The 14,563-nt window shown below is 49.3% G+C and overlaps 1 protein-coding gene across 1 annotated transcript; it reads left to right on the top strand.

The window, feature by feature from the left end:
- Window positions 1-4,807: 4,807 nt before the first annotated feature.
- On the top strand, window positions 4,808-13,346 carry LOC122392769 (tyramine receptor 1-like). Its single transcript, XM_043388033.1, has 3 exons — window positions 4,808-4,957; window positions 5,119-5,643; window positions 9,065-13,346. The coding sequence occupies exons 1-3, from the start codon at window positions 4,808-4,810 to the stop codon at window positions 9,917-9,919; spliced, it is 1,530 nt and encodes a 509-aa protein (XP_043243968.1). The 3' UTR covers window positions 9,920-13,346.
- Window positions 13,347-14,563: the final 1,217 nt, after the last annotated feature.

Here is a 14,563-nt window from a genome sequence, read left to right as displayed (position 1 = left end):
TTTTATGGTCCATTTAGGTCAGAGATTTCGAATTTGATGTCGTCTGTGTCATTCGAGGTCATTTTGAGTCGAATTTAGCTTATGTTAGGTCATTTTCAGGTCAAAAAAGGTCAAATTTTGAAGTTAATATTTTTCAATAACAAAGGTGTCTATTGGATGCAGTTTGAGCTCAGGAACACGATGGTGCTATTTATATTGGCGTACGATGTCAAATACGTGCTGAAAAATTGATTTGAAAAATAAATAATTGAGAATTTTTTTGCAATAATGCGTAAAACTTGGCCATTTTTGAAGATATTTAGCTAAAACTTACTAGAGTGAGTCATAATAATGCGTTCTATCACATATATTCCGTTTTTTTTTTTCGAAAAGTCAAAAACTTTTTGAAAAAAGAATGTAAAAATATAAATTTTGGATATTATTATATCAAATTTTCAAAAAATTTCAAAATTTCGCAAATCCAAGATAGCAGTTTGATAGCGCAGTCTATTTTGAGTCCTCTCATGCAAAGAAATTGGATCTAGCCTAAAAACTGAGCTCTTGGGAGCGATTGCCGTGGTTCAATGTTTTGCGTCGAAATCGGCCGAACATGACGTCACTCTGACGTCATTTCCGGCCGACCTATAGTAGGTACGAAGTTCAAATTTTGACACAAGGTGTCAAATTGATGCAGCCTAAGGTACTGAAAGTTTGGCGTCGATACGTCAAGCGGTTTGGAAGTTATTGCAGAAAAACGGGAGTGGGGGCTATAAATAGCCCCCCCCCCCCAGTGGGGCGCGGGTTAACCCGGCCCGTGGGATCGACTGCGGACGATGCACGTCCTTTGACGAGGTGCCTGTCGAACGCTCGGATAGCTGCGCCTGGAACCCATCCGGGTGAAAGGAAGAGAAAATATCAGCTTGTCCATCAACGGGGAAACTTTCCCGGAGATTTGTAAAAGAGCTCGCCACGAAGAATAGAAAATAGGCGGAGCAGCGCCGAAAAAGCCAGACAGGCTTCACTGCTCGATGGTAGGCACAACAACAAGGGCTCACGCTTTAGGACATGTTTACGAAACCGGGAAGATAAAACTTTTGATGCCTCGATGCGTTTATAGGCCATGGCTGTCGATTCCACGCTCGCAGACGTTTGCAAATGCTGAACAACAAGGCCGTATCTTCGGGAGTCATCCCAGTGAGATCACGTAAAGATGTTGTTTGCCAATTTTATCATAACCCGCGGCGGGCGGGGGGGGGGTGTTTGAACACCCCCCCTCCGGTTTTTGGAAGATATCGCGCCGCCATTTTAACACGCGCAGTGGAAGGGGGGGGGGCGGATTTCGCCCACCCCTCCTGTTTTTCGCCAATAACTCGCGCCGCAAGCATAATATCAATGTGAAATTTCGGCTACCTGTCCAGAATTACATTGCGGATCTTCTCGTGCAAAAAGTAAGAAAATCGGTTCACAACTTTTCTAGTAATAGCGGTGTAAAGTCAAACATCCTGCCGCCGCGGCGGCCGGCGCTAGCCGTTACGCGCCGCCTGAATTGTAGACTGTGCCGGGGCGGGACGGTTCCGTCTTTACATCGCGCTCCCTCCTTACCGCTGATTATATTAGATTCGCGTCAAATTCGCTGAGAAGACTGAGAAATGTACAGGCAATCATATGGTCAAAGAATTTTGAAAATCGGCCGGTAACAACTTGAGTTATGAGTGTGTAAACACAAAATTGTGATTGCCACGTTTCCCGCGTCGGCCGATGCCGCTTCAGCCGGCGACATCTTACCCTTCGCAGGCTTCTAACTGCCATATTTATTGTTGGATTATCTAGAAATTCACCATACATACTCAAAAATGTTTGTTCTTTCGTATAGTGAAAGATTTTAAAAAATCGGCCGGTAACTTTTTGAGTTATCGGCGTGTAAACGCAAAAAAGTCGCTAATATGGTAGATTTGACCACATTTGACCTCATTTGACCTTGAAGATATTGACCTAGGGTCATGAAATTCACACACAACAGAGGTCCCAATGGCCCCCACCTACCCTTCAAATTTCGTCTTTCTAGCTCCAGTGGGAGCTGAGATCTTAGGGGGGGGGCGACATCCGCCCCCCCCCCCCTTCCACTGGGCGTAGTACTCGCAACCCTTCCACTGCGCGTGTTAAGCACACCTGTTTGTGCATCTTTTCCGCACATGATGTGAAAATTTCAGACCCAGGTCGCTCAAGGTCAGGTCACCAGGTCACGCTAAGTGACCTCACCTCAGAAAAAAGATAGAATGCTCGTCGTAACTCATAGCTACACCGACTGAACGTTTCCTTGACACTTTCAGAGGTTGATAAGAGTAACAGTATCTATAAAATGTATATCTCGGAATTTCGATAACGGGGATCTAAGGTCAGGTCAATTTTGCAGCCTCTCCATTATAAGTCAATGGGAGAAAATTGAAAAGCGTCTGTTTTGCACGAACGATATTCTAGACACTCTCAAACCTCGAGATGTAGGTAGAATTGACACACTGAACCGGAAAATGGCACCTGTCCTTTTGTCTCCGAGGTCATTTCAGGTCACGAATAGTATCTAACAGTTTTTCGTTAATAACTTATGATAGAGGCATGCTAGAGCGATGAAAACGCCTTAGATGTGTTCGGCTCGACGATGCGGATCGGCTGACATGCAACATGACCTTTTCCGGTCAGGTCATGACCTTGACCTGAGGTCAAATTTTCAAGTTGACCTTTCATGGTCAAATTATAGTTCATTCGAAGCGTATCGAGGAGAGGAACACGATGCTTGCAAAAGTAAAGTCGTGGCTCTTTTGAGTCAAAAGTTATTGCCGAAAATCACTTCATAAAAACGGCTATTTTTTTGAGTATTTGACCTCTGGAGGCTAAACTGTTGACCTGAGGTCAAATGTGAGGACATGTAGGCGAAAGAGCGTTAAAAGAGCTATCGAATGCGCTTTTGCGCGATGGTGCAGCTCTATCGGTTCCCGAGTTGGCCGTTGGCAGTTTCCAAAATGTTGAAATGGGCAACATTTTACCTTTGGTGACCTCTGGTGACCTGACCTTTGACCTGAAACAAGAAATGACCGAGTGTTTTCGTCCTTATTTTGGATGTTCTTTCGATTGCCGCTTACCGCGTGTCGCTACGTGGCCCAGGAGCCGAGTTAGAAGGGGGTGTTCAGACACCCCCCAGACCCCGGCCCGACGCGGAAGTCCCGGAGCACCGGCCCGGCGCGGAATAAAATGTACACAAAACATTTGCACACAATTTAATACATGTGTTGCAAATACGGTACATATATTATCCTGACTGCATGGTGCTGAAAATGTTAGGTGATAGGCAGCTTCAAGAAAAGTCAAACGGCATCTAAAGATATGGAATATTTATGATTTGTTAACAGGAGCGAAACACACGACGGCTTTGCTCTGCATGAGCGTTGCATGCATTAAAAGTGTTGTTGCTGGCTCAAAACCCCTACACATACAACCACGCACGCGCACACGTGCATACAAACATCTTCTTTACCCGCGCTGATGTAGGCACCAGGCCGCTGTTGTCGCTAACAAGCGCTGTGTCCCGTCTGCAAACTGTGCCACTCGGGCTCTGTCAGGCATAGAAATGTCTGGACTGGAGCTCACCAGTGAACGCTGTCTACTGTCTAGTTCCTGTGTACTGCTCGAGCCGCCTCAGCACACACCAGTTGTGCCGGCTCCCATTGCGGAGCGCATTGTTAGGTACTCTGTAACCACAGACTACAGTACAGGGCTTGGTGAGAGTGACGGTGGCCTCAGGAAAAGTTTCCGGGTCGTTCAGTTTCCACGCTGATGTAACAGCGACTTGAACAACGGTCTATGGGTACGGCAACTCATTGTGGTGAACGGAGTCAGAGCTGGACCTGGCCACAGGTCAATTAGACCATCAGCAACCAAACGAGGCAGGCAGGAGAAGTTCGCGAGTACTGTGCTCAAGTTGTATGGAAGTGGAATTGCTATATTGTCAGCTAAGGGTTACATAGACGCTTGAAGACCAGTTTCCAAGCCGTAACACGGGTCAATGGCTGGTAGAAGGTGCTAACATCCCAAAGAGAAAGGGTATAAACACGTACATGCATGCTGTCTTGATGGCAGATTTCACTCTACCATCGCCTCAGCTCTCCCAATGTCGAGGACAACTCACTTCATTTTAGCTGCGGAGAGCTACATTGCGGTTTGAATGCACTTTGTGACTGGTTTTATCATGTAAATGTGGCAGGCATTTCGGTGACAATACGTTACCCGTTTTCACTGAAAATCAAAGTAATGTTTTATGCAGATGACGGTTTAAGACGGATAGACGGTTAAGGATCACATCCAATCTATTTCCTGTCGGAGTTCAATTCAGATAATGCCCGCAACATCAGTGCCCCAGCAGTCTTCATGGCGACAGCGCATCGCTCTCCCTATCTATTTACGCGACATAAGGCAAAGGGCCGGTTCACCGTGTACGGTTGGCCGATACTACCGAAGGCTGGCAAATGATTTGACGTAGTTAATAGCTGATATTTAGAGTACATTGTCTCGGCACGGAGTAAAACATATAACCTGTGACACTGTGGTTTCATCGTCCGGGGCATCTTTTCAAGTGATGAGTCTTATCCATGTCTCAGAGCAATGGCTCGGAGGCCAGGTGTTGAGCTAAATTGAGGAAAATAAGAGTATTTGCGACTATCCACAACTGCCACAGCGTTGGCCCCGTCGGCGTCGACTCTCTACCGTGTGCCGCATCAGACCCGCCGGCCACATGCGGTGCGCCTCAGCGACTCTGTAGTCTGTACCGTGTGCCGCAATGTCGCTCCCGCCGGCTCTGTACCGTGTGCCGCACTGTGTCAGCACCGTCAGCTCTGTACCGTGTGCCACACTGTGTCAGTACCGTCAGCACTGTACCGTGTGCCGCACTGTGTCAGCACCGTCAGCTCTGTACCGTGTGTCGCACTGTGTCAGTCAGTACCGTCAGCACTGTACCGTGTGCCGCACTGTGTCAGCACCGTCAGCTCTGTACCGTGTGCCGCACTGTGTCAGTCAGCACCGTCAGCTCTGTACCGTGTGCCGCACTGTGTCAGTACCGTCAGCACTGTACCGTGTGCCGCACTGTGTCAGTCAGTACCGTCAGCACTGTACCGTGTGCCGCACTGTGTCAGTCAGCACCGTCAGCTCTGTACCGTGTGCCGCACTGTGTCAGTGCCGTCAGCACTGTACCGTGTGCCGCACTGTGTCAGTCAGCACCGTCAGCTCTGTACCGTGTGCCGCACTGTGTCAGTGCCGTCAGCACTGTACCGTGTGCCGCACTGTGTCAGTCAGCACCGTCAGCTCTGTGCCGTGTGCCGCACTGTGTCAGCACCGTCAGCTCTGTACCGTGTGCCGCACTGTGTCAGTCAGCACCGTCAGCTCTGTACCGTGTGCCGCACTGTGTCAGTACCGTCAGCACTGTACCGTGTGCCGCACTGTGTCAGTGCCGTCAGCTCTGTACCGTGTGCCGCACTGTGTCAGTGCCGTCAGCTCTGTACCGTGTGCCGCACTGTGTCAGTACCGTCAGCTCTGCGCGGTGACAGGTGGGCCTCGCTGATGGCTGAGGGCGACTACCTCCGTCGCCGAGCCCCGCTGGGTGACAGAGCGGCGGCCGACGTGAGCCGCGAGGACGGAGCCACCGCCGGCGGCCACCATCCGTCCCCGCAGACAGCCCACTGGCAGGCTCATCGTTTTAGCGGCCGGCCCAGTTATTGTTTTACAGACGCTGGCGGTGTGGCGGCTCGCCTGAGGGCACGCCAGGAGTGCGCGCTACACCCGCCTGCCAGACACCCGGAGCTCCGGAGGTGTCAGCCTCCAACAGAGCACAGGCCTTGTTTGTTCCACGGATCTCCAATTTAGCACATAACTACACTGCTAAAACACTTCACAAAGACAATAAACAAGTCTTCCAAAGAAAAATGTTGGCGAATGAGGCTTGATTCAGACAAGAAAAGTTGGCAGCTATCAAACAAAAACACCTGTCGACTCCGTGCTTCATAACTTCCCGTTAGTTCACGCAGTTCCGCCTCCTTCCCCTTCGTCTGCTGTGGCGCGCCGTGTCGCAGCGAACTTGCCTGTACAGGTAGACTGTGCCGCGCGACATAGACGCTCTGCGGCACAGCATGCTCCCGCTCCTCGCGCAGCCGCGAGTTCGAGCGACAGGAAAGCCGATACAGGTGCCGCGTGCGATGTAGGGTTGTGCGGTTTGCATCGATTACTCAAACAGGTGTGTTTGAATCAACACGTTGGGTCCTTGTGAGAGCCGCCCATGACGGTCCAATCAAAGGTCACCTTCAACAAGTCTGCAACAAACGTCGGTTTTCCAAGTGCGGCGGAACTCAATGCATAACTGAAGAAACGAAAGTAAATTGAATAGAAGCAGAAAAATACCTGGCTCAATTGAAACTAGTTAGCAACCCTACGTATGCAAATGAAATGCCGCTGGACCGTTCCACCAGTCTTCCAGCAGCCTTCGATCTGAAGTTTACATTTTGTGCTGTGCATTAAATACTCCGCTAAATGTAACCATTTCTATTTCTGAACCACATTTGTAGTTCAATCCCTCCTAATAGATTATTTAAATGTAAGACAGCGCTACAAATAATTCATGCATATTATGTATGGTGTCAAAAGCAATAAACAGAGGTATCATCTCCGACAAAACCTCGGAAGCCACTCTGTGTGTTTGGAAGTGACTTCCTACAGGTTGTTTTCATAACCGAAATTTATAGGCCCACAAATTCATTCGCTCACTTTTACGATGTTATCTTGTTGTCAGCATAGCCAGCATATCTGAATTACGTCGTGCTGGCTCCCACGTGTCTCCCTGCTGCTGCCCGTGAATTAATTACGGTCGAGCTGGCACTGCAAAACGGCTTCGGCGCTGCCGGTGCGTGATTTTAAAACTTTAGTTCATTATTTCACTCTATATTAATGGCCTTCTAATAACAGAAGACACTTGGTCATGCCTCTGCGGTGGAGTCGTCATGACGCAGTGTTCTATAGTTGGATCGGGACGTTCAATTTCTGGCTACGGCGGCGCTGGCTGCGCTACGAGCTATAGGGAAGCCCGGCGGCCGGCGCCGCGCCGGCTGCCTCGGCCGAGCGGCACTCGTCAGCGCGGCGGCGCCCTAAGCGGCCGCCGGCGGCGCACCACTTTATTTGGCACATCAAGCACCTCAAACGTAATTACAAAAATTCCGCCGGGGCTTCATAACGGCGGTGCGGTGCTGGCCGCTGAGTTATCGCGACGACGACGGGCCGCGGCAGTCACCGACGAGCGTGACGTCACCGCCGGGCGACCAGACGGGTCGGCACCGCCGCGCCGGGAGCGGACTCCGCGGCCGAACCTCTGACCTTAGCTCACCACAAGCTGACGTCATCAGAACATGCAGCATTCATTGCTGCGGAATACGGATATAACAAGTTTGTAGTCTTCCTGGGCTTCCAGTTATGGCTTAATCACATATATTTTTCCACCACCTATATGTCCAATTCTGGCCACCAGGAACCTCCACTATCATCATGCAAATTTGATGGCTTTGGAACCTACAATAGACAATAATAAGTGTACGTCCTAACCCTTATTTTTCTAGTCCACATTATTGTGAAAAACTCGTCAGATGAATGCAGGCGAGGAATTGAAACCCCAATTTAATTCTTCTCATTAAGAAGATCAACGAATATTGTAGAATTATATGCTAAACCCAGGAACAGGGAAGAGTGAACTGGTCGGGAGAGAGGAGAAGGGAAAGAGGGATTAGACAGGCTGGAAGACGAAGGGCGCGGGATGACTCGACTGCCGACAAATGGACTCGATATGAATGGGAACAAGGTGTCAGATGTGATGAAATAGGGCGAAGGCAGCCGGATTAGTTGGAGAGAAATGAGCCCCAATGTGTCCACGGGGAGATCTTGGGTAAAGATGAAACGTCTGGAAAACTTGCCTCCAAAGGGTCATCCAAAGGAATGGAATCGACACCGGATTAACTGACAGGGATTACGGCAAGCAGGAGACGCCATTCTGAGGGATAATGTTCAAAACACACAATTGGAATGTGAGATGGAAATTGTCATCGTGGCATATAATAAAGATCAAAGGGTGTCTGGCCGACGGACACAGCCGGTGCAGTGGGACTGGCGTCGCAGGGCACCCGCGGGTCTGTGGGGAAATCACAGCGCGGCAGATCTCCGTGGCCATCTGTCGAGGCGCGGCGGCGTCCAGTCGTCTCCGGGGGCGGGGCAGACGGCAGAGCCCTATCGCTCTGCCGCGCCGCTGCCCGTACGAGAGGTGCCCTGATAAAGCAGGGAGCAGCGACGGACACAGCTTGTCATCGAGAGCCGTGCAGCGTCTAACGACAATCGATGCTCGCTGGGTGGGCGCTCGTTCGGCGGGCAGCCAGCGACTGCGTGTGGCGACGCAGGCCTGTGTACTGAGCTGCGGCGGGCTGCGCGGGCTGGGCGGACAGCAGAGGGGAGGGGCGGGGCGGGGCGTCGGTATTGGTTCCTCCCATAACGCGCGGGGACTGACGGCCGGCGCTGCCCGGTCGTGCCGCACCCTGTTTACGTCTGCTGGCCGCATGCTAATCAGCGCAGATGACGTAACGTGGCGCCGACGCCAGAAAACAGGGCCCGACGTCCACCGACAAGACCCGCGGTGGTCATGGTCTCACCGCATCTTGACAGGGTCATCAAATACCACCGCCCATGACCGTAACCGGCCATTTCGGTGTTCGGAGTGCCCCCAACAGGCTCACGGAAAGGGTACTTTCAACTGGTGGGGCCGTTTGACGGGATGACGTGCGAATTTAGTGTCCTTAAATGTCAATAGCTGCTAATAAGATAATGTGCTGCCAATTAGGACGCCGTAGATTAAAAGGCGACAGACGAGCGGCTATTGCCAGCGGCCGGCGCCGGCAGTCAATTACCAGCTATTGATTTTGTCGCTGCGGCGCCGACTCGCTGGACCGGCCGACAAAGGCCCGGTTAGAGAGTGTCGCTGTCGCCACTGACGACTGTCCCTCTCTGTCTGTTACAGCTCTCCAAGGACATCGGCTACGTGCTCTACTCGGCGCTGGGCAGCTTCTACGTGCCCTCCATCATCATGATCTTCGTCTACATCCGTATCTACTTCGCGGCTCGGAGCCGCGCGCGTCGCTACGTGAAGCGCCGGCCGCGCGCCGGGCCCGTGCCGCCCACACCTCAAACAGCCGTCGAGGTGCACCACAGCATGCCGCCTAGCGGTGACACCGACAGTCGTAAGTCGAGCGCCGGCAGCGAGGGTGCGCCGCCGTCGCGCGGCGGCAGTCGCCGGGCGGCGCCGGCGGTGCCGTCGGCGGCGCCGCCGCTGGCCGTGGTGCCGGTGGACAGCGAGCCTAACGGCCGAACACCCATCTCCGAGTGCAGCGCCGAGCCGGAGCGCTCCTCGTCCGACTCGGGGCCGCAGGCGAGCCGCTGTAACGCCGTGCTGCCGCTGCGCCGCCACCTGCGCGCGCCCGTCTGGGGCCGGAAAACATCCAAGGCTAAGCGCGAGATGATTGACATGGGTCGGCTGAAGGTGCGGGTCGAGACTCCGGCCGTGTCCGACGCACCGGCCGTGGAGGTGGCTGTCCGGCACAGAGACCCCGACCGCGAGAAACGGCGCATCGCCAGGAAAAAGGAGAAGCGCGCCACGCTGATCCTGGGTCTCATCATGGGCTCGTTCATCGCTTGCTGGCTGCCGTTCTTCTTCCTGTACGTGCTGGTACCGCTGTGTAGCTCGTGCCACGTGGCAGACTGGGGCTTCGCTTTCGCCTTTTGGCTGGGTTACATGAACTCGGCTCTAAATCCGGTCATATACACTATCTTCAACAAGGATTTCCGTCGCGCGTTCCGGCGTATCCTATTCAAGTGAGCCGGTGCGGAGGCGCCGCGCCCCGTGCGGTCAGCGACGTCGCGGCTCGGCCAGGGCGCCGAGAGACATCGTCGCCGGCATCAGGTGATAAGAGTTTTGTACGGGCGTGATGAATCGTACAAAGTCGCTGCGGACCATGGCGATCGCAACGCGCGCGCTCGTCGGCACAAGTTTGACAAAAGTTTGAACGTCGTCAGCGCGTCGGGCGACTCGACTCCGTCAGGAACGGAGTGCTGCTGATGATAAGCCGCGTCTTGGCAAAGTGATGTACATTCTGCCTGCCGGCGCCACCGTTGGACTCCCATGGGAGCCGATTCCTGGACTATCTGTGCTCACGCGGGTGGTGAGCGTGCGCGGGATGCCGTAGGCTGCGCCGTGCGGTGCAGACTCTGCTGTAGCGATTCGGACAAGCTCTGTTGTTACACGTCGTTGTCATGCACGTGCGCGCTGGGTCCGCCGTGCGGGCTCCGACTATTAGGAACTGGAGGAGCTCCTGGCGAGCCCGGACGATGGATGAATGAAGTCGAGCCACAGCTAGTGAGCGGTAATGCCGGACATACCGTGCTGGTAGAAATGTGTGAGGTTAGAGCGTCCTTCAACTTCTTTCAGTTAGATATCCACAAACCGACACAAAAGGCAGGGTAGGAGTTGCAACATATTTTACAGCGTAATATTTATTTTCCATATTAACGGTGTTCATAATTTTTAGAAGCATGTTGTTTATTTGAACTATCAAAAGTGGTGTCAACAACATCACATTCTACGAGTAGAGTATTAGTTTGCATTGAACTGCCAGTTCTAAACGAGACACGATCTCATTTAAATGAGAAGTTATTTAGCCAATTAACCCGCGCCCCAGTGGCGGTCTCAGCCAACTTCGCCCTAGTGGGGGGGGGGGGCATATGTTACCACCCACCTCTAACTCAAAAACTATGAGGGCTAGAAAGACGCGGTAAATAGCAGTCGATAGCTCTCAATGCGTACGTTTGAAAGTATTTCAGTCATTTTTCATCTTAGAGCAATATTGGGGTCGCTGGAGGTCATCAAAGGTCAAACTTTGCCAAATGTCATTATATTTCTCAGAAAACATCCATTTATCTCAAGAACTATGATAGCTAGAAAAACGGATGGAAAAGCAATCGATAGTTTTTGAATTCTTCTTTTGATAAAGTCAATATCAAAATTGACCTTAGGTCAACGGTTTAGCCTCCAGAGGGCAAAAACTCCAAAAATAGCTGTTTTTACGAAATGTGTTTTTCGACCATAACTTTTGACTAAAGAAAGCCACAACATTTCTATTGCCAGAATCGTGTTCCTCTCACCGAGACGCGTCGAATGAACTATAATTTGACCTTGAAAGGTCAACCTGAAAATTTGACCTCAGGTCAAGGTCATGACCTGACCGGAAAAGATCATGATGCATATCATTCGATGCGTCTCAACAAGACAAACACAATGAGACCATCCCCAGCGTCCTATCTCTTTCCAATCGAGAGTTATTGGCAAAAAGCGGTTTGTAGCCTCAAATGACCTCGGATGACCTTTCTAGCAGTGTTCGCCACGGGCCGCAAAATCCCAGTCCAGCCCAGACCAGGCCCATGGGTTCACAGCCCGGCCCAGCCCGAGCCCATTCATGGTTAAAGCGTCAAAGCCCAGCCCGGCCCAGCCCGTCAAAAATGAATGGATTAAAAATTATTGACACCACACAGGTATCCAAAGGAAGCAAAGAAAGAACCTTAGTTGCAAGCAGCATGCACAATGCACATTGCATGCGTGCTTTATTAACTCGTTTTTGAGTCTTGCACAGTACCTAATAAGCTATGACGTTATAGTTTTTGTCTCAGTTGCGAACCCCTGACTCCACTTTACATTTCTTGGCCCAGCCCATCCACAGCCCATCGATCTCTCATATTTGAGGGCCCAGCCCAGCCCGTAGCCCAGCCCAGCCCATGGCCCATTGGGCTGGCCCGCCCATGACGAACACTGCTTTCTAGAGGCTATCTGCAAAAAAGACAACTTGGTCGTCACGGGTGGTCCAAATAATTGTGATTCTGAAATATTTAGACTGTTCCTATGCGTACACACGGATCTAGAGGCATTCTCATTTTCTCCATTGACTTATAATGGTAAGGTCACGCCACTGACCTGACCTTAGGTCACGGATATAAAAAATCCGAGATATACAAATTGTAGACGCCCATAACATCATGCAATCCACCAAGTTTAAAACCTTTCTGACAAACATTGCTGGCTGGACATGATTGCAAACTTTTTTAAGGCTTGGTCAGCTAACTTGACCTGGTGACCTGACCTGACATGACCTGGGGTAAAAAATTTTCACATTGTCCAAAATAGATGTACAAAAAGCTACCCCAAGCGGCGCGGTGCTACGCGCCGCGGTTTTTTATTCACACGCAAAAACCGCGACAGGGTGGTAACATATGCCCCCTCCCACTGGGGCGAAGGTTAATGAATTTTGAATTATCCACTAAATTCAAAGAAAAAGTAGGTGCATCAAACATATCTCGGTCAAAAATCAAAGAAATGAAAATCAAATATAAAGTAACTGGTCTGGCTTCAATAACCCGTCAGGATTCACGGGACTTTATCCGCTTTCTTTCACTATTTATTTCTTTCAAATATCTGTTAATAATGCTATAATACGTCTTGCATTTTTTGCTTTTGCTTTTTTATACCCATGCTGCCTTTGGCTCGAAAAGAAGAAATTGGAAAAATGTTGAACGATAAAGATAAAACAGTAAACAGAGGTCATTTGAAACAGTTATTCTTTCCAAAACGTACTGACTCTTTAGGTAGCCTATACAACGGATATCAAATTTTCGTTCACATAATCCTAAAATACTCATTTGATGTGCCATGCGCAAAACAAGGGTAAAGTTTTTTGGTACTGACGATAAAAAGCTGCTAATGAAACCAAACGCGGTTTTATTGCATTGTCACTCACATTTTCTGTTGTTTATGGAATGTTCTTATAAATAATAGACGTATAGCCTGTGGGGCAACGGACTAGTTAGCTCTAAACAAATGGCACGCTACAAACAACACATCGATGCTCTAATACAATTGATATAGATGACTCCAATAAATGGAATAGTCTCCCAGCTCAGTTCGCCAGTGACCATCTGAACACGGTCAGTGTAATTGATTGCTCTTCGCGCCTGTATTTATTCAATAAATAACATATCCATATTTGTTGTTAGCCATGCTAGTTACAGTTATGATGCTCTAATGACCAAAGGCAGTGTGTGCGTGTGTATCAAGTGTTGTCTCTTTTCCGCCATCTTCATATAGGTACTATAGCGCTGCTACCACTGTGTGCTGAAGGTAAAATCACCGTGCAATGGAATGCGAGTCAGGCGGGCGTGCTTTGTCGTCAAACGCTGTATTGTAAATATACGATTCTGATATCAAATTTCCGTATCTGAAAATGCAACTCGTTGGCATTTTTTTTTTAGGAAAATATTTCGTATTGAAGTGCAGACAAGAACACAAGAGATTCATCACAGTTAGCTAAGCTAAATGCAAATGCAGGAGCAATTTTCAATTGTAATGAGATCAACCAGTAACGTTGCGGAACGTTGCAGAGATTGTCAACGTTGTCATTGCATGAAAAGGCCTAATATTTTTTCAACCGTTTCCATTCAAAAATTATTTTTATTATTGTATTGGCTTGTTTTGTAATCGTAACCATACACTAATGCTGCCTGTTATGCGAGTAGGGCATGGTTAACCCGCGCCCCACTGGGGGGGGGCTATTTATAGCCCCCCCTCCCGTTTTTCTGCAATAACTTCCAAACCGCTTGACGTATCGACGCCAAACTTTCAGTACCTTTGGCTGCATCAATTTGACACCTTGTGTCAAAATTTGAACTTCGTACCTACCATAGGTTGGCCGGAAATGACGTCAGAGTGACGTCATGTTCGGCCGATTTCGACGCAAAACATTGAACCACGGCAATCGCTCCCAAGAGCTCAGTTTTTAAGCTAGATCCAATTTCTTTGCATGAGAGGACTCAGAATAGACTGCGCTATTAAACTGCTATCTCGGATTTTCGAAATTTTGAAAATTTAGAAAATTTTATATAATAAAATTCAAAATTTATATTTTTACATTTTTTTCAAAAACTTTTTGACTTCTCGAAAAAACCGGAATATATGTGATAGAACGCATTATTATGACTAACTCTAGCAAGTTTTAGCTAAATATCTTCAAAAATGGCCAAGTTATACGCATTATTGCAAAAAATTAACAATTATTAATTTTTCAAATCACTTTTTCAGCATGAATTTGACATCGTACGCCAATATAAATAGCACCATCGTGTTTCGGAGCTCAAACTGCATCCAATAGACACCTTTTTTGTTGAAAAATTTTAACTTCAAAATTTGACCTTTTTTGACCTGAAAGTGACCTGACCTAAGCGAAATTTGACTCAAAATGACCTCGAATGACACAGACGACATCAAATTCGAAATGTTTGGCCTAAATGGACCATAAAACATGTGTCACGTGACCGACGCATGATATAATATTTTCGTGACCTGTGATGACCTGACCTTGACCTGAAAATCAAAGTACAAGTTTGGTACCCTCAGAGTATCTAGAGCATCTGATCACGAGTG

Source organism: Amphibalanus amphitrite, unplaced genomic scaffold (assembly GCF_019059575.1).
Source record: "Amphibalanus amphitrite isolate SeventyFive unplaced genomic scaffold, NRLGWU_Aamphi_draft 000500F_arrow, whole genome shotgun sequence".
In the NCBI taxonomy this organism is placed as follows: Eukaryota; Metazoa; Arthropoda; class Thecostraca; order Balanomorpha; family Balanidae; genus Amphibalanus; species Amphibalanus amphitrite.
This window is presented reverse-complemented; position numbering and strand designations above follow the sequence as displayed.